Source organism: Elgaria multicarinata, chromosome 6 (genome assembly GCF_023053635.1).
Source record: "Elgaria multicarinata webbii isolate HBS135686 ecotype San Diego chromosome 6, rElgMul1.1.pri, whole genome shotgun sequence".
NCBI classification, from domain to species: Eukaryota; Metazoa; Chordata; class Lepidosauria; order Squamata; family Anguidae; genus Elgaria; species Elgaria multicarinata.
Genome location: NC_086176.1, coordinates 118,523,276 through 118,543,605, shown reverse-complemented (window position 1 = coordinate 118,543,605; position 20,330 = coordinate 118,523,276). Strand labels below are relative to the sequence as shown.

Here is a 20,330-nt window from a genome sequence, read left to right as displayed (position 1 = left end):
TCCCCCCCCCCCCCAAATTTCTGTTATTTCCAGGGAGAAATGCGGGGCCAGGGGAGGAATGGTGGTTTTCAAAGGCTCCAAAATTTTCCAGAAATGTAATTGCTACCCTTACGTAAAATGGCATAATCTAGTATTCTTCCACATTGAAGAAGTTTACAAATTCAAGGATTGTTGTCAATCTATAAATCATCCATTTGCTCACGAGGTAGTCCATTCAGTTTCTAATATTTGGGGTGGAAGTGAATGCATGTGTGCATTAGCCTGCTCTTATTTTGTGCCTCAGATTAATTTCCAGAAGAGTAGCAATGTTGGTTGGTAGCAAGAAAAGACAAAGTGCAGAAGCTCCTTAGCGAATGACAGGTCTACTGTGACAGCAGCTTTCAAGGGCAGTGGACACTTCAGAGCGTTTTTTAGACAATTAAGCTTTTCCACAATTTTGAAGTTCACACTGAATGGTTTTTAAATATTTAATTAGCATTGGGATTGTATGAATTGGCAGCACGTTTTAGGGATTTTGTGGAATAGTACAGCCTACGATTTGCTACCTCCAGGATTTTGTTCAGTTGGCCTGGGGAATGAACCCGCCGTCTTCTTCCTTAAAGAGAATTTTAGAGCTGAAATAAAGCACCTGAGCAAGCCTTAAACATACGCATAGAAATTAAAAATTCTGCCTTGGCCATTCATAAGATTCAGTGCTCTCCCATTCATTTCAGTAAGTTTTGTACTGGAGAGGTTCCTGATGGAGTGTGGCCAGTATTGGTTATCCATAATAGGTTGCTCACTAAGTCATCACCTTCCTGGCATAACAGTAATGTCAATCTATTGGAGTGAACTCTGCATGAAGTGTTGATGTTGTCTTCTAAACTAAAGTGAATCAACCGGAGTATTTTGTACAAGCTATTTACCAGCGTAATGGGTTTGGGACTTGGCCAGCATGGGCTATATTTGACCTGGTGACCTAGAGAAGCAAAACCTCCAGTCTTCTGTTTGAAGTTGCCTGGGTGTTCCGTCATAGAAGTCTAAAGGCCCAAACATTTAAGAGACAGCAACCTTAACTCAATGTATAGTTAAAGATTTGTAGACTCCAACCTCTGGAATATAAATCAAGCATGCCTTTACTGCCCCACCAAATACTGAGGCCAATGAACTGTCCCAGCTCTGATTTAGAGGGTGGGGAAATGTTAAATGACGTGACAAATGTCCTTGTTCGAACATGCCTGATGGTTTTATTTTTCTTTCGACAGGATCCAACGGCAGCCTCTATCTCCGACAGAGACTGTGACACAAGAGAGGGAGAGTCTGTAGCTATGAATTACAAACCATCCCCGCTACAAGTGAAACTAGGTAGGTTTTATACAGAAGGACTGGAGGGGCTCTGTGGTTTGGCCTTATGGTAAAGAGTTCATATGGCCGGGGGGGTGGGGGACTGAAAAAAATTCAGATTCTTTTTTGCTTTGTTTTCCAAGGACTGTTTTTTATTTCCCCCCCCCCCAAAAAAAAAATTGGAAAAACTGAACAGCTTTGGATTATGAAATACTTTCTTTTAGAATTTAAGGCAAATTATGTATATATTGTTCCTCAGCTTTTACTCCCCCAAAAATTACTTCGAAAAACTGTAAGAAGAAAACTTCTATAGAAAGTCTATAGATGTAAAAATGTCTGGAAATAATGAAGCCACGGGGGAAAAGATTTTTTTATCCTCTCTGTAAGATTCCCAGCATAATTATTTCTTTCATTCCTTATTAAAATTATTGATCTAAAGTGTATTTTACTGATAGACATTTATGCTCAGTTATCCAACATGCGAGTAGAGTCACCATTGTGCATTCTTGACAGTTTGGGTTTTGTTTTATAGAGTCTGATCTTATAGTTCTAATCTTTTCAGAGAATAATTCTAAATGAACTAATTGAGTTTACTTTTAGAAGTTTTAAAATATAATGATAACTTTATGTGCAAACTAATTTATACATAAAATGTTTGTTGCTAAAGCAGCCCTCCTCAACCCGGTGCCCTCTGAATGTTTTGGACTACAGTGTCCAGCATTCCTGAGCTTGACCATGCTGCCTGAGGCTGACGGGAGCCAAAATCCAAAATATCTGGAGGGTAGCAGGTTGGAGCAGTCTATCTTAAAGTAACAAAGTGACTTTATTTTTATTTATTAAACATCTGTATCCCACCCTATATCACTAAGATGGTAAAAGAAATAAGTATTGCTTATTTTTCCATTTTTACAAAATTACTGTATGTGTCCCCAAAATCGCACACACACACCCAGAAGAAAAAAACTGGTTTTTCCTCTCAAAGTTTCTGGAAGTTTTCCATCTCTAGGTAAAGCCTTCTTAGCTCTCTAATGGAAATCAGAGGGACTTTACAAACTGCTTCACTTTGGCTATTGTACCCCAGATAACTAAAATAGCCAAAAAGAGGCAAGTTGAGTGACTGTTTACCAGGGACCCCCTGGAGGCCAGTCAAGAAATTGTGGTGTAACAAAGCATATTGCAGGATAATAATAATAATAATATTCTTACCCGCCTCTCCCTTTCGATCGTGGTGGGGAACAACATTAAATACAACAATACAATATAAATCAAATGCATAAAACTGATTAAAAGAGCATATAAACCCGATACAATATTAAATAACAATCAGAACATCTTAAAATCCTTAGATTTAAAATTCATCTGGGTAGGCTTGCAAGAACAGACCAGTCTTAAACTCGGAAAGAGTGTTAAGTTGACAAATCTCCTCTGGCAGGCCATTCCACAGTCTGGGGGCAACAGAAGAGAAGGTCCTCTGGGTAACAGTTGTCAGCCTAGTTTGGGCTGACTGGAGTAAGTTCTCCCCAGAACACCTGAGTTTGCGGGGCGAATTGTACAGGAGAAGGCAATCCCGCAGGTAGCCCGGACCCAAAACATGTAGGGCTTTAAAGGTAATAACCAACACTTTATACTTCACCTGAAAACTTAATAGGCAGCCAGTGGAGTGATCTTAATATTGGTGTAATATTGGTGTAATATGGTCACCCCTAGGTTGCCATATTTTGAACTAGTTGACCTTTCTGAACTAGGTACAACGGTATCCCTATATACAGTGCATTGCAGAAGTCTAGCCTCGAGGCTACCAGCGCGTGCACTACCGACTTTAGGACTTCCAACTCTAGGAAAAGGCCCAGCTGGCGTAACAGCCAAAGTTGATAGTAGGCACTCATGGCCGTCGCATCTATCTGGGCTGTCATTTGGAGCAACGGATCCAAGAGCACCCCCAAGCTGTGAACGCAGTCTTTCAGGGGAAGTGTAACTACATCCAGAATTGGTTGACACACCTCCAAACCCAGGTTAGGGGCCTTGACAGTAAGCACCTCCATATTGTCTGGATTCAGCTTCAGTTTGTTTTTCCTCATCCAGCCCATTACCGCCTCCAAGCATTCATTCAGAGGAGACACACTATCCTTAGCTGACGCTGTTGTCAAAGGCATAGAGAAATATATTTGGGTGTCATCAGCATACTGATAGCACCCCACCCCATGCCTCCGGATGATCTCTCCCAGCGGTTTCATGTAGATGTTAAACAGCATTGGGGATAGGATGGCACTTTGTGGTATGCCATACAACAGCTCCTTTTTTTGAAGAGCAACTATCCCCCAGCATCACCATCTGCAACCTAGCCGGGAGGTAGGACCGGAACCACTGGAGCGCAGTGCCCCTGATTCCCGGTCCTCTCAGGTGTTCCAGAAGGATACCATGGTCGATGGTATCGAAAGCCTCTGAGCGGTCTAAAAGTACCAGCAGGGACACACTCCCCTGTCAATACTCAGGCGGATATCATCCACTAAGGCGACCATAGCGATCTCAACTCTGTAGCCCGCTCTGAAGCCATTTTGAAATGGGTCTAGAAAATCTGTATCATCCAAGACTGCTTGGAGCTGGAAGGCAACAGCCCTCTCAATCACCTTGCCCAAAAACGGAAGGTTTGATACCTATCTGTAATTATTAAAGTCCAGGTGGTCCAGGGAGGGCTTTTTTAGAAGTGGCTGTACGGCTTTGCATTGACCCGAACATGTTGCCTGGGAAAGTTAACAGTGACTTCTTACCAAATTATTGTAGTTGTCATTGGCAAATTAGGCTTTGCGAAGGCCTAGACAATCTCTTTACTGCAGCCTTTTGTGAATGACTTGTGTGATTCGCAAAACGTCTCCTCTTAAAAACTGTACACCTAGCTGATCTTACTGCATTCCTCTTTGTACGTTGCTTTATGACAGCTCAGCCCTAAAGGCAGCTTATAAATACTTTGAATATTTTAGTATTTAGCATTAGGGCTTCATGATAATTTCCCACCGTTTGCTTTGGTTCTTGTGCTTTTTTCTGTATCCCCCTATATGGCTTGTTTTGGATGACAGGTCGCTTTGAAGGCTAGACAACCTTCTGTTTGGGAAATTGCTTTCGTGCTATGGTGAATTATATCGCCTTTGATGGTAAAGGGCATAAGGGCTCCTCTCAACAGATGCAAGGCATGAAATTAATACTGCCTAGCAGCGGAAACAAGTCAGAGCCAGGAGGAGACAAAAGATATCAAAATATGTCCATACTAACAGCATGTCTGAAAGTCTCCTTTGTGAAGCAGCAGACTTTTGGGGGGGTGAGCAAAATTCCCCAAAGCGCACAAACTGTTATAATGAAGTTTATGCCATCTGTGTGGAACTTCTGGTTTCTAATGAATCCACTGACATATTCCCTTCTACTCAATATTATCTGATGAACAAATCAGATGACATAACAAAGTAAAACACATATATTATATGTCACGCTAAAAGAGTGATAGTTCTTGTCCCAGAAGGAAAGTGGAAGCAGGTAAGAACTTTCACATATACCACAAACTCGCATTGCTTTATAATACTTAGCACTTGTATAATACTTCCATGTGTTCAAAGTGCTCCATGTACATTGCTTCAGTAATTAGTAGGACAACCCTGGAGAGGTAGATAGGTGTTATCCTTAGAGAGCTTCGGCTATTGGGCGGTATAAAAATGTAATAAATAAATGAATAAATACTGTGACTTGTTTAAGGCCGCTCTTAATTCCCTGCTCAGTGTCTTTAATCACTTGCTGTCATGGCTCTTAAGTTTTTCTCCTCCCTCTCTTTGCAGTGTGATTTTCGCTGAACTTTTCGCTTGTCCTCTTACTTTCACTGTAAGGAGATCCTGGTTTTAGTGGGTGGTTAAGAAATGCCACCTGACCCCACCCCCTGGGTTTGAATTGTACAGCACTATGAGTTTTCTTTGTTGTACCTATCTCTTGAGTAAACCAGAGTAACTACAGATTCCCCAGTGTTGAGTAGCTACAAACCTGACATACGTTCATGCTGTAACACTGAAGCAGACTACAAGCTCTAGGCAGAAATATTTTTCCTTGGCTATGGATTTTTATTATTTAGTTAGAATTGTTTTTAGGCCAACTTTAAAGGTAGAACCTTTTCAAGGTGGCGTACAAGGTAAAAACTGTGCAAAATGGATACAAATTAAAAACATACTCAATAAAAAATGTATAAGAACAGAGATTGACACTAAAATGATTTTAAAAAAACAGATAAAACCAGCAGCCCAGACATTGTGGGAAGGTCAGCAAAAACAGGTGATTCTTCAGAGCTTTCCTGACGAACTGCAAAGAAGAGGCCTGATGAACCGTGGCAGGCAAATGAGAAGGGCCAATTTTGATGACATCACAGTGCGGACAAGCTGATACGAAAGAAGGTGGTTCTTCAAGTAGTTTGGGCCCAACTGATTTTAAAGCTTTAGGATTTAAAAACAGCGCTTTACATTGGGCCCGGAAAGGCACTGGCAGCTGGTGCAACTGGTATTAATAGTGCTTGTCTGTTTTACATTTTTCGAGGGCTGTGTCACAGATAGGCAACCTACAGTCTGCATGCTGCCCTTGGCTGCTCTCTGTGCAGCCTTTCGGAGCCCAGGCATACCCTGCCCATTTCCCCCCAATTCCCAGCTGATTATCCATCAGCTGGCGGGCAGAGAACAGGTCTGCAGTGTCAGGGATCACTGCTTCCTCTCTACTCAAAACAGCAGGAAAACTGTGATCACTGGAGGGTGGGAGGGGCTTTAGCCTTGTCCCCTCCCAGTGATCCCAGTGGAGGGGCACGGCATAATGTAGGATAAGGCACCTCTTCTCAGCACCAGCATCACATCAGAAATCATGACCTGGAGAACTGCAACTAAATTTATGGGGAAATGTATGTCAGTTCTTTGCTTGGAAATACGATTACTGAACCCCTGAGTTCTAGAAGGTGTTTTTTATTCCCACACTTCAGCAGCTGCTATTTTCATTTGTTAAAAATGTAAAGCCATAAGGACTAGAAATGTGTACATTTCTAAATGAAAACCAAACTGCACACAGCTGAAGCAAGAAGCTCTGCACTGAGTTGCCTAGTTCAGAGCCGCTTTCGTGCAAAATTCCCCCTGTTCAGTGTTGGTGGTATTCCAGGCTTTCGTGACCTCAGGTTAATGAATTGTCTTTGCTCTTTTTAAAGGCTGTCTTCATAGTGTCAAAGAAGTGATGCGTTTGGGAGACAGCGCAGGCTGCCTTGCACATGCCATGTGGTACTGCTGCCTTGTCTGTTGGATGTTATTGATCCATCAGGGGTTCTAAATTGCTCTGCTGACTGGAAGAGGAAATAAGGGAGGGAAACACTGATCACTGCCCATTCAGGATGTGACACAGTTCCAGCATTAGAGATAATAGCCTCGTGGTCATGTCTTGATGGTCTCAAACTTTGGTTGATGGATCCCTGATGAGGGAGGAGCCCCCGCTTCTCTTCACTCATTATTCCTTGAGTATTAGGCTAGACAGAGGTACTGTTAGCGGGTGGTTCATCTGTCCGGCGAGGTAATGTTTGCCCTGTCCTGGACGGGGTTGCACTCTCCCTAAAGGATTAGGTCCATAGTTTGGGGGTGCTCTTGGATCCAGAACTGTCACTTGAGGCACAGATGAACTCAGTGGCAAAGAGCACCTTTTATCAGCTGATATACCAACTATGCCCTTATCTGGACAGAGATAGCCTAGCTACAGTTATCCATGCTCTGATAACCTCTCGCTTGGATTACTGCAATGCGTTATACGTGGGGCTGCCTTTGAAAACGGTCCGGCAGCTTCAGCTGGTGCAAAACAGAGCAGCCCGTGTACTAACAGGGACTGGCCGGCGAGACCACATCACGCCAGTCCTTTTACAACTTCATTGGCTGCCAGTCCAGGTCCGGGCCCGATTCAAAGTGCTGGTATTGACATTTAAAGCCCTAAACGGTTTGGGGCCAGGTTATTTGAAGGAACGCCTCCTCCCATATGTACCTGCCCAGACCTTAAGATCATCTACAGGGGCCCTTCTCTGTGAGCCCCTGCCAAAGGAAGTGAGGCAGGTGGCTACTAGGAGGAGGGCTTCCTCCGCTGTGGCACCCCAGTTGTGGAATGAGCTCCCCAGAGAGGTCCGCCTGACGCCTACACTGTACTCCTTTCGTCGCCAGCTGAAGACCTTTTTATTCTCTCAGTATTTTAACACTTAATTTTAACTTGAATTTGAATTTTGCTGTTTTAACTTTGTATTTTAATTTTATATCAATTTTGCTGAGTGGTTTTTATCCTGGTTGTGCTTTTTATACTGTATTTTGTATTTGTGATTTTAACCTGTTGGTTGTTTTATTATGGTTTTAATTTTTGTGAACCGCCCAGAGCTTCGGCTATTGGGAGGTATAAAAATGTAATAAATAAATAAAATAAATAAATAAATAGGTCGCTGACTGTTATGCTAAATCAGCCTTCTTCAACCTGGTACCCTCTGGATGTGTTGGACTACAATTACCAGCATTCCTGAACATTGGCCATGCTGGCTGTTCCTGATGGGAGCTGAAGTCCAAAACATCCAGAGGGCACCTGGTTGTGGAACACTATGCTAAACAAATTAACTACAACAATTGAGGACGCTATAATGGAATCTCGACTATATGCAAGAGCAGCCTTGCTGTGAATTCTGTCCCCGAACTAGCTTAAGTCTCACTGATTTTAATGGGTCTGTTCTAAGTATGATCCATTTCTGGATCCAACCCATAAGTCAGGTTTTTTTTCATCCTGCTCTGCACGTGAAGTTCCAAGGGCCGTGTGTCTGGCCCCTGTGGGAGATGGGGTTATTAGCTAGATAAACCTTAGGTCTGATAGACAAGAACGATTGTTCTCTGAAGCTCAGTGGTAGCGTACCTGCATTCCATGCAGAAGATCCCAGGTTCAGTTCCTGGCATCTCCAGGTAGGTCAGAGAAAGACTCCTGCCTAAAAGCTTGGTGAGCCACTGCCAGGCAGTGCAGAGTAGAGAATACTGAGCTAGTAAATACTAAATAGATGGACCAGTGGTTCGACTCGGTACAATAAGGCAGCTTCCTGTGTTCTTAAGAGCTTCTTGGAAAACAACAACAACAAATCAGTGTCGTTGTTGTGTGTGCATTGTGGATTTCTTCAATACTCAGAAGTTTCTAGCATCTTCTGTGATAGGGCGATTGCCGTTGGTCAGCTATTTTTGGGATCAAGCTTTGTGGTTGGATTCTTTTTCTTCAAGGATGCTATGAGGCATCTGCTTGTAGTTCCTGTCTCTAAAGCTGCTGCTCTTTGTCCTCTGATCTCTTCCCTTGGAACCCTCTTTCTCTTTTAACCCCTTTTGTTCCTTTAGGCCAGAGAATGTACTTTAGAGAGCAGCACTGCTTAATTTTCTCCCCTACGGCCCCTAAAAGTGCCCCCTGTCAAGGGTGGGAGGGCTAGGCGAGAAAGTAAATAAACAAAAGCCCTCCCCCAATACTGCTTGAGCCTGACACTGTGTGTCCCTGCAAAGGAACACCTTAGAGCAGCCATCAGTCCCTATCATCCCCAGGCTGGCTAGTATGTGGATGATGGGAGTTGTGGTCCAACATTTCTGGAGGGTGCCCAGTTGGGGCTGGCTTAGAGGATAGATATGGGCTGTTTGGCCTCCCTCCTACAAGCCGTGACCACAACCTCCTTGCTTCTTCTGAATGGGTCCTGTGCTTTTTCTGCCGGGTGACCTTGGGTAAGGCATCTTCTCTTCATCCTGTGTTAATAGTGACACATCTTAACAAGCCATCCTGCAACTGAGAAGATCCTTTTGCACATTAAAACTGATCTATACGTGAACGAACTAAATTGCAGACATAACTTAATAGCTTTGCAATATTAAGGGAGGGAAACCATCCATCCTACTTGCTATGCCTCAAATTGCATCTTAAAGGTTCTTACCATCAAATGGAGTTTTCTCCTTGACATTGTTGCTCTTAGAAATGGAAGTTATTTGATTTGTACTCTGTACCAAGACAATATTTGTCTTCCAAGGTGGTATTTGGGTAGCTTCATAAGGCTTGGGTCATAATCTCAAGGCTGCACCCCCTAGTGGTGGATAAACTTGTTAGATTTCACTTCCAGAACCTTAAAAGGGTCACCTGCCCTAAAGAAGATTAATTCTTGTGGCAAGCTTACCCTTTTACCCAGGACACGTTTTTGAATCCCCTGAGCTGACATTTATTTTCCTCCTGCAGGGTATTCATTAGAAAATGAGGCTGAAAATTAGATCTTGGATTGCATTTCCGACAAAAGCCTGGGCTACAAGAATGAACTTTTGGGTTAATGCAGTCGTCTTTCACCTCTGGAGACCTGGCTCAGGCTGCCAGTTAATGAATGATTTGTGTGGTGGGAGCGGGTGACCACCACCATCCTTTATTCACGGTCCTCTGGGAGAGGTTGCCTGAATTGTGGAAGGAGGCAGTTGGATGTATTGCAGATTATAACATTTCCTTTCAAAAATTGCATGTGAGGTTTCACATTTGAATGTTGCATCTCATGTCCAAGGCATGCCCAAGGGCGTATTCTCCATCACTGTGAAGCTATTTCTCCTGGGTGGTTCTGATTTTTAATTTCCATCTGTGAAAGGAAATTTCCATCTCTGTACAGTCTTCATCAGTGGCCTAACATAACATCCTAAAACCCAATATAAGAAACCTGTAAAAATAAAAGGAGTTGAAGGTCAGCACATCCAAAATCAAAACCAACAATACATTGAGAAACGAACAAATGGTCCCCTATCAGCTTTGCCTCTTGGATACCAAATTTTAAACTTAGCTGTGCTGGTGGGGGATGATGAGATTTATAGTACAACACAACTGGAGGATGCCATGTTGGGGTAGTCTGCTTTAAAAGAAGGCAGGCAAAGCCCTTCTCTCCAAACATCTGTTAGAAGTGACTGCTGTTAGCGAAACTGGTGAAGGGAACCTGTGATGGAGTAGTTCCTTAATGATATAGAAGGCTTCCAGGCACAGTCTTCGTCTAGGCAGCCTCCCAGCTCTTGCTGCAGACCAGCTGACAGTCTGGCTGAAGGTGCCCCTGTAATTTTACATGGCCTTCCATGGAAGAGTGCGGAAAGGGCAGCCGGAGCTGAGTTAGCGAACTCTGCTTCTTTTCTGTCCCTCTCTTTCCACCGTTTGAGAGGGCAGAAGGGAACCCAACGGGTTTGCAGTTTATTATTATTATTATTATTAATAATAATAATAATAATAATAATTATTTATAAAGCGCCATCAATTTTCATGGCGCTGTACAGAATAAAACAAAACAAGACAATCTGCCGTATGGCTAACAATCTAAAATCACCGTAACAGACAGGGGAGGGAGGGGGGAAAACAGTAGGGGTAGGGGACATTAAAACTAAATATAGACTAGTATGACCACGCTACAGATAAAAAGCTTTCGAGAAAAGAAATGTTTTCAAGTGAGATTTAAAAACAGAAACTGATGACGTGGTCCGCAAATGCACTGGAAGAGAATTCCAGGCATAGGGGGCAGCAAGCGAGAACGGGCGAAGACGAGCGAGAGATGTGGAAACTCTTGGGCAGGTAAGAGACACGGTGTTGTTGGAGCGGAGGGCAGGCGCAGGGCGATGGAGTGGAATAAGGGACGAAAGGGAGGGAGGAGCCAGATTATGACGGGCTTTAAAAGTAAGAAGAAGAAGCTTGTATTGGATTCTATAAGAGATAGGAAGACTCCTCTCTCATCTCACACTGTTGCCCCGCTCGTGCTCCTCGCTCCTCTGATGCCATGTTTCTCGCCTGCCCAAGGGCCTCTACTTCCCTTGCTCGGCTCCGTCCATTTTCTTCTGCTGCCCCTTACGCCTGGAACGCTCTTCCAGAACATTTGAGAACTACAAGTTCAATCGCAGCTTTTAAAGCTCAACTAAAAACTTTTCTTTTTCCTAAAGCTTTTAAAACTTGATGTTGCGCAGACTTTATACTGTTAGTTATACTGTTAGTTATACTGTTATACTGTTAGTTTTACCCTACCCTGTGCCTGCTTACCCTACCCTGTGCCTGTTTGCATTCTCTTCCCCTCCTTATTGTTTTACTATGATTTTATTAGATTGTAAGCCTATGCGGCAGAGTCTTGCTTTTTACTGTTTTACTCTGTACAGCACCATGTACATTGATGGTGCTATATAAATAATAATAATAATAATAATAATAATAATAATAATAATACAGTGGAGGGATTTTAGAAGCGGGGTGACATGATCAAAACGACGAGCCAAGAAAATAATCCTAGCCGCCGAGTGATGAATGGAGACCAGTGGAGACAAATGAGAAGAGGAAGACCGGTCAATAAAAGATTACAATAATCCAGGTGAGAAATAACCAAAGCATGAACAAGGGTCTTGGCGGAAGAGACCGATAAGAACGGTCGAATTCTAGTGATGTTGTATGAGAAAAAACGACAAGACTTGGCTACAGCCTCGATATGTGATGAAAAGGAAAGTGAAGAATTAAAAATAAAACCAAGGCTACGAGCTTCCTCAACAGGATGGAGCGTAACATTATAGGATACTAGTTCTGCCACCCTCGTCTGCTTCACCAGTCTCCTCTGGAGAAAGCACAAAGGGTGGTGGATGCATAGCTGCCATCCGGCTGAGTCCCCTGTAAGAGAGCAGCTCAACACCCACTGCCCCTTTCCCTCGCAGATGGCACAGCAAGTTCTGATTATCAAATCTGCAGATGACACCAAATTGGGTGAGATAGCTAATACCCTGGAAGACAGAAACAAACTTCAAAGTGATCTTGATAGGCTGGAGTGCTGGGCTGAAAACAACAGGATGAAATTTAATAAGGATAAATGCCAAGTTCTACATTTAGGAAATAGAAACCAAATGCACAGTTACAAGATGGGGGATACTTGGCTCAGCAATACTACAAACGAGAAGGATCTTGGAGTTGTTATAGATCGCAAGCTGAATATGAGCCAACAGTGCGATATGGCTGCACTCAAAACATTTACAAAGATTGAATAGATCAGGCCTGGGGAACATGTGGGCTTATTTATTTATTTATTGCATTTTTATACCGCCCAATAGCCAAAGCTCTCTGGGCGGTTCACAAAAATTAAAACCGTAATAAAACAACCAACAGGTTAAAAGCACAAATACAAAATACAGTATCAAAAGCACAACCAGGATAAAACCACACAGTAAAATTGATATAAGATTAAAATACAGAGTTAGAACAGTAAAATTTAAATTTAAGTTAAAATTAAGTGTTAAAATGCTGAGAAAATAAAAAGGTCTTCAGCTGGCGACAAAAAGAGTACAGTGTAGGCGCCAGGCGGACCTCTCTGGGGAGCTCATTCCACAGCCGGGGTGCCACAGCGGAGAAAGCCTCCTCCTAGTAGCCCTCCTTCCCGCTGATGTTAAACTGCAATTCCCATCAGCCCTTAGCTGGCATAACCAGTGATGAGGGATGACTAGGGTTGCAGCCCAACCATAATTGGAGGGCCAAATGCCCCCCATCCCCACCAAGAGCCATACCTTTAAGACAAATCAAGCATCTGTTGTTCTTACCCAACAGGGCTGTTGGTGTTAGATGGCCCTTTGGCAGGTGAGGAGACAGTCCAGGTGGAACAGAAGGACGACTGTCTCCCTTGTCTCCACAAGTCTGGATTTAATTAAAGAGGGTTAGGCACTAAGTGACCTGCCCAGGGAGCTTCGGCTATTGGGTGGTATAAAAACGCAATAAATAAATAAGGAGAAGGAAATCTGGGTTTTGTAATCGCTGCACTTCTGAGATGCTCTTCTTTCTGCACTGGGAGCGATTTAGAGAAAGAATATTAATGCATATGAGTCATTACAGTCAATTGGGCTTAAAACACTAAACTTTCTCTGAGTTACAGCCATGATCTACCTCAATGCAGGGTTCAGGAGTGTACTTTTCAAAGTCCTATGTTTCCTCTTTCCCACTTTGAGATCCTGAGAATAAAAGGAGGGTTGGGATGCTTTTTACTTGGAACAGAAATGATGGATGATGGATGATATGCTGGGAGAAAATGTAATTGTTCCAAGCCTGATAGACCAAGAGTGGTGTAGCCTGATAACAGCTCAAACACTTTTAAGAACTCTTAATTTTGGCAGAGAAGGTAAGAAGCCCCTTGAGTGCGGTCTGCAATTGGCTTCTTTCAGCAGGTTAACTGAAGTGATGAAAAGCAATAAGAATCCTGAAGAAGAATGGAACAACGTAATTTCCCTAAATACCAATTTATTGATCTTTTTCCTCAGATGCACACTAGAAGAATTTTTTAATTTCTTCTCAAGAAACTTAACCTGACTAACCAGCCTTTCAGCAAATGACTTAACTGCTGCACTTTCCTTTCAGAAAATGACTTAACTGCTGCACTCTCCTTTCTCCTGATGGATATCATGAAAAGGAAATCTTCCCCCCACTTGATCCTGCCTAATTCATTAGACTGTGTCGTTGGGAGGGAGAGTGCAGGAGCAAAGCTCTTTCAAGATGTGTAACTATGGCCATGGCTAGACCTAAAGGGTCTAGCGTGACGGAGGAGGGACGATCTCGTGATAATGGTTATCGCAAGATATCCCCCTTGTCTACACGCGGCGTGCAACGTCCTAGGAGGAAAAGGACGTTGCATCCACCATTTTGTTTATTTCTTTAAAAGAAAAGGAGCGCACAAGCGCTTGGGCACAAAACAGTAAGTATTTTTTTAAAAAATTCCCCGCTCACCCCACCCTGATGGGCACAGATCTCCTCTGGACCGTTTTCAAAGGCAGCCCCAAGTATAACGCATTGCAGTAATCCAAACGAGAGGTTATCAGAGCATGGATAACTGTAGCTACGTGATCTCTGTCCAGATGAGGGCGTAGTTGGTATATCAACCTAGGCTGTACTGCCGCTTGGCATCCTCCTTTGAAAAGTGGAGTTTGAAGCAACATGGAAGATGCCCCCAGATTGTCTAATTGCTGCTTTGATGGGCCTCATTCTCCTCCCCAAACTGCCCTATGTCAAAGTCCAAGAATCCCTACATGCTCACCTGCAGAAGTGGTGCAGGTTATGTGGGTGAGGCTGAATTTAGTGGAGTGCATAGCTCAACATTTGAGAAACACGCAGCAGAAAATTGCCACAGATGCCTCTTTGGAACGGCATTTCAGAAACATGAACTTCTTGGGCTTCCAGGAATCAAATTCCGCTTGCTGTCTCATAAGGGTGATTGTGCCTGATTCAGCTAGAAGGAAATAAAGCTTGTTCTTATGGGATGTGAACTGGGTGGGGGTCATGGCTGGCAGCAGGGTTGTAAATGGAATTCTTGCCGTCACAAATGGCTTTAGTTGGCCGGCAACCCATGGCCGGCGGCCGTTGTGACACGCACGATTCTCCCAGGGCGGACCCTGCTGCATGATGCATCGAGCTACGCTTCTTCTCCAAGTGAAAAGCAAAGGAGCTGATCAGGAGAACAACGGGGGCTTTCGCCTCCCTTTTCTTTTTTTGATGTTGAACCGGAGACAAGCAAAAGGCTTTGTTTATTCCCTGAAGCTTTGCGCTGCCCTTCCTTTCACCTCCCTGTCCTGCTCCTGTAAAAACAAGCCACACAGAATTGTGGGAGCCCTGATGCTTTGTCACCCTTCACTTTGCCGTACCCTTTTTAGCTGCTTGCCTGCCAGAGACAATTTCTTAATCTTCAAAATCGTAATACGTTGTGTGTGTGTGTGTTTTAAATTTATTTACAATAGTTGAATACCGCTCCCTATCCAAATTTTTCGGAGCAGAGAACAGATAGGATAAAAGAATAAAAACAGAATAAAAACATTAAAGTTTACATTAAAAAAAACAAGGTTCAGATAAAACCACCACGGCTAGTCATTCGCAGAAAGCTTCATGGAACAATAATGTCTTCAGGAGGCGCCAAAAGCAATACAACGTTAGCACCTGCCTGACCTCCAAAGGCAGGGAAGGAATTCCATAGGAAGGGGGCCACCACACTGGAGGCTCTTCTCCTGGTGGACCCCAGTTGGACCATAGGTCCATGTGCAACCACTAGGAACATGCCCTCAGATTGCCTCAGTGAACAGGCAGGTTGATAGGGGAGAAGAAGCTAACATGGATTTGTCAGGAAAAAAACCTGTCAAACTAATTTGATCTCATTTTTTGATTGGGTAACCTCCCTTGGGGACTGTGGGAATGCTGCGGACGTCATATATCTTGACTTCAGCAAAGCTTTTGACAAAGTGCCCCATGATATTCTGATTAACAAACTAGCTAAAAGTGGGCTAGATGGAACATCTATTAGGTAGATCCACAGTTGGCTACAGAATCGGACTCAAAGAGTACTTCTCAATGGAACCTTCTCAAACTGGGGAGAGGCAACGAGTGGGGTACCGCAGGGCTCAGTCCTGGGCCCAGTGCTCTTCAACATTTTTATTAATGATTTGGATGAGGAGGTGCAGGGAACGCTGATCAAATTTGCAGATGACACAAAATTGGGTGGGATAGCTAATACCCCGGAAGACAGAAACAAACTTCAAAGTGATCTTGATAGGCTGGAGTGCCGGGCTGAAAACAACAGAATGAAATTTAATAGGGATAAATGCCAAGTTCTACATTTAGGGAATAGAAACCAAATGCACAGTTACAAGATGGGGGACACTTGGCTCAGCAATACTACAAATGAGAAGGATCTTGGAATTGTTGTAGATCGCAAGCTGAATATGAGCCAACAGTGCGATATGGCTGCACGAAAGGCAAATGCTATTTTGGGCTGCATTAATAGAAGTAGAGCTTCCAAATCACGGGAGGTACTGGTTCCTCTCTATTCGGCCCTGGTTAGGCCTCATCTAGAGTATTGCGTCCAGTTCTGGGCTCCACAATTCAAGAAGGATGCAGATAAGCTGGAGCGTGTTCAGAGGAGGGCAACCAGGATGATCAGGGTTCTGGAAACAAAGCCCTATGAAGAGAGACTGAAAGAACTGGGCATGTTTAGCCCGGAGAAGAGAAGATTGAGGGGAGACTTGATAGCACTCTTCAAATCCTTAAAAGGTTGTCACACAGGGGAGGGCCAGGATCCCTTCTCGATCCTCCCAGAGTACAGGACACGGAATAACGGGCTCAAGTTACAGGAAGCCAGATTCCAGCTGGACATCAGGGAAAACTTCCTGACTGTTAGAGCAGTACGACTATGGAATCAGAATCAGTAGAACCAATGACCTAGGGAGGTTGTGGGCCCTCCCACACTAGAGGCCTTCAAGAGGCAGCTGGACAACCATCTGTCAGGGATTCTTTAGGGTGGATTCCTGCATTGAGCAGGGGGTTGGACTCGATGGCCTTGTAGGCCCTTTCCAACTCTGCTATTCTATGATTCTGTGATAAGGCACACTCTCAGGTATCCTGGTCCCCATTTGTTTAGGCCTTTATACACTAGTACAGGAGCCTTAAACCTGGCCTGGTAGTTAATAGGCAGCCAGTGCAGTTCCCTCAACAAAGGAGTTGCATGCTGGAAAGGGGCAACTCCAGACAACAGCCAAGCTGCTGCATTCTGTTTGTAGCAGTAAATCAAAGGAAACGATGTACTATTAAGTTGAAATGCAGAAGTAATTGCTGTGTCGGTCAAGTAACGAGTGTTTGGAAATCATCTGGCAGGCCAGGATTTATTTATTTATTTTATTTATATTTATTTATTTATTACATTTATATTCCGCCCCACAGCCTAAGCTCTCTGGACGGTTCACAAAAGTTAAAACGGTAAACATTAAAAAGTATACAAAAACATAAAAACAACAGTATAAAAACAAGAGTATGATAACTTGTTGATGTCTTGTATGATCTCTTCCTGATCCTCCCAGAGTGCAGGACATGGAATAACGGGCTCAAGTTACAGGAAGCCAGATTCCAGCTGGACGTCAGGAAAAATTTCTTGTCTGTTAGAGCAGTATGACAATGGCACCAATGACCTAGGGAGGTCGTGGCCTCTGCCACACTAGAGGCATTCAAGAAGTAGCTGGAGAACCATCTGTCAGGGATGCTTTAAGGTGGATTCCTGCATTAAGCAGGGGGTTGGACTCAATGGCTTTATAGGCCCCTTCCAACTCTACTATTCTATGCAGAAGGTGATGCATATGAAGCTTTTCTCAGACAAGCACATAAGTGGATAGGGGATATGATAAATGGGAGAGATAAAAGGGTAATTATATTTATTTTAAGCATTTCTATCCCCAGGCAGCTTACAAATAAATATGAAAACAATATAATACCTAACAATACTATCTAAAAAAAACCCACGGTATCTGTTAAAATACATGGAGCTGGAATAATATTAATTAGGCGAAGACTTAATGAAATAGTCTTTAGGGTCTGTTAAAAAACGCCAAGGATCGGTGTGACAAAGGAAGCCACAAAGCTGCAGGGGGCACCACTGAGCACTGTCCCTGGTGATGTTTCCGAAATAGTGTCTCTGCCCAGTGTCTGTGTCAGGTGTCAGAGTGGGCCTTCCTTTTGGTCACACTGGAGTTCATGTTCAAGAGACCAAAAACACACATTCCTTGTTTCCAAAATGAGTAATTCTTGCTTTGTAGTACATCAGGAACGGCAAGAGAAGATTAAGAGGGGCAATGCCTTTTCCCACCCCTCTTTCACAAAGAAGAATGGGTCACCTTTGGCTCTCCTTGCTAGATAAGGAATAGGCTTCATAAAGAGAAGCAGCTTCGCTAAACTGTGTGTTCATGTCTACCTTTCCTTCTGCAGAGAAACAGAGAGAGTTGGCGCGTAAGGGGTCTCTGAAAAATGGCAACTTGGGGAGCCCCGTTAACCAACAGCCCAAGAAGAACAATGTGATGGCACGAACAAGGTATTGCGTACGTGGACTTCAGTTGGGGCGGGCAGGGCTTTTCTTCATGCACGCTTCCTCGTGGTGTTGAGAGGTGGCAGCGGCCTTAAAAGGGGATTAGACAAGTTCATAACAGATGGGTTTGTATTGGTTCAAAAGCAGTATACCCACGATACTGCTGTGGAGGGGAGGGGGCAGGAGTCAGGAAGCACCGGGGGAGGGTTGTTCGTTTTTTTCATCCACCTATATTCCTCTCTTCAACCCCACAAGAGGTCCCAGAGCAGCCAACACATCTAAGATTAAAACCTGCTCAAAACAACACAGTAATGGGCATAAAACAGGCACAGCAGCAACAGAAACGATCAAGCCAAATAAAAACAAGAGTCAGACAAGAAAAAAAAAAAACCCTGTTAATTTAAAAGATAATAGAATAAGGAATATGAGAGCCAGTGTGGTGCAGTGGTTGGAGTGTTGGCTTGGGACTGGGGAGATCCGGGTTCTTGTTCCCACTCGGCCGTGGAAGGTCCCTCGGGGACTCTGGGCCAGTCACTGGGTTGTTGTTGCGAGGATAAAATGGAGAAGAGGAGGAGGACCATGTGAGCTGCCTCGGTTTTCATTCAACAGAATGAAATTCAATAGGGATAAATTGAGCAGGGGGTTGGACTCGATGGCCTTGTAGGCCCCTTCCAACTCTGCTATTCTATGATTCTATGAAATGCCAAGTTTGACATTTGGGAAATAGAAACCAAAGGCACAGTTACAAGATGGGGGATACTTGGCTCAGCAATACTACAAACGAGAAGGATCTTGGAATTGTTGTATATGAGCCAACAGTGCGATATGGCTGCAAGAAAGGCAAATGCTATTTTGGGCTGCATTAATAGAAGTATAGCTTCCAAATCACGGGAGGTACTGGTTCCTCTCTTTACGGCCCTGGTTAGGCCTCATCTAGAGTATTGCGTCCAGTTCTGGGCTCCACAATTCAAGAAGGACGCAGACAAGCTGGAGCGTGTTCAGAGGAGGGCAACCAGGATGATCAGGGGTCTAGAAACAAAGCCCTATAAAGAGAGACTGAAAGAACTGGGCATGTTTAGCCTGGAGAAGAGAAGATTGAGGGGAGACATGAGAGCACTCTTCAAATACTTAAAAGGTTGTCACACAGAGGAGGGCCAGGATCTCTTCTCGATCCTCCCAGAGTGCAGGACACGGAATAATGGGCTCAAGTTAAAGGAAGCCAGATTCCGGCTGGACATCAGGAAAAACTTCCTGACTGTTAGAGCAGTACGACAATGGAACCAGTTACCTAGGGAGGTGGTGGGCTCTCCCACACTAGAGGCCTTCAAGAGGCAGCTGGACAACCATCTGTCAGGGATGCTTTAGGTTGGATTCCTGCATTGAGCAAGGGGTTGGACTCGATGGCCTTGTAGGCCCCTTCCAACTCTGCTATTCTATGATTCTTACAAGAGGAAAAAAGGTGGCATATAAACATAATAATTAAATAAATACATGTTGGTATTAAGAATCAAATGTGCAAATGTAGGATGGTTGACACTGGGTTTGACAGCAGCACATGTGGGAAGGATCTAGGACTCTTTGGTTCCTGAGGCGGAGCAGCAAATTACCCTTTGCCATCCCACCCAACCCCCCAGGTTAAGGTACATAGTACTGTGAACACACATTGAGTTGGGTTTAAAGGAACGTTTTATTTCAGATCAGTAGATAGAGCAAGCGTAATCCACACTGCTGTGATCCTCCTTTCACTTCCCTTCCAAATAAATGGGCCCCCAAAACTCAAAGAGTTGAGGCAGGAACAGAGATAAATATTTGCCGTAAACTGCAGTATGTCCTTTGGGTTTATGTGCACTTTGCCTCTGCCCGTTTGTGCATTTGGAATTAAGTTTATGAAGTCTGACTGTTAGAGCAGTGCGACAATGGAATCAGTTACCTAGGGAGGTTGTGGGCTCTCCCACACTAGAGGCCTTCAAGACGCAGCTGGACAACCCTCTGTCAGGGATGCTTTAGGGTGGATTCCTGCATTGAGCAGTGGGTTGGACTTGATGGCCTTGTAGGCCCCTTCCAACTCTGCTATTCTGTGATTCTATGATCCTATCCATTATGTTTATTCAGAAGTGCCACTTGC

At 43.9% G+C, this 20,330-nt stretch overlaps 1 protein-coding gene across 2 annotated transcripts in view; it reads left to right on the top strand.

The window, feature by feature from the left end:
• Positions 1 to 20,330, top strand: part of FAM219A (family with sequence similarity 219 member A) — a 67,088-nt gene that overhangs the window by 38,708 nt on the left and 8,050 nt on the right. For both annotated transcript variants that reach the window (XM_063128336.1, XM_063128335.1), the window contains exons 2-3: positions 1,245 to 1,344; positions 18,109 to 18,211. In XM_063128336.1, the coding sequence (XP_062984406.1) occupies positions 1,245 to 1,344; positions 18,109 to 18,211 (203 nt within the window). The remainder of the gene's footprint in view (positions 1 to 1,244; positions 1,345 to 18,108; positions 18,212 to 20,330) is intronic.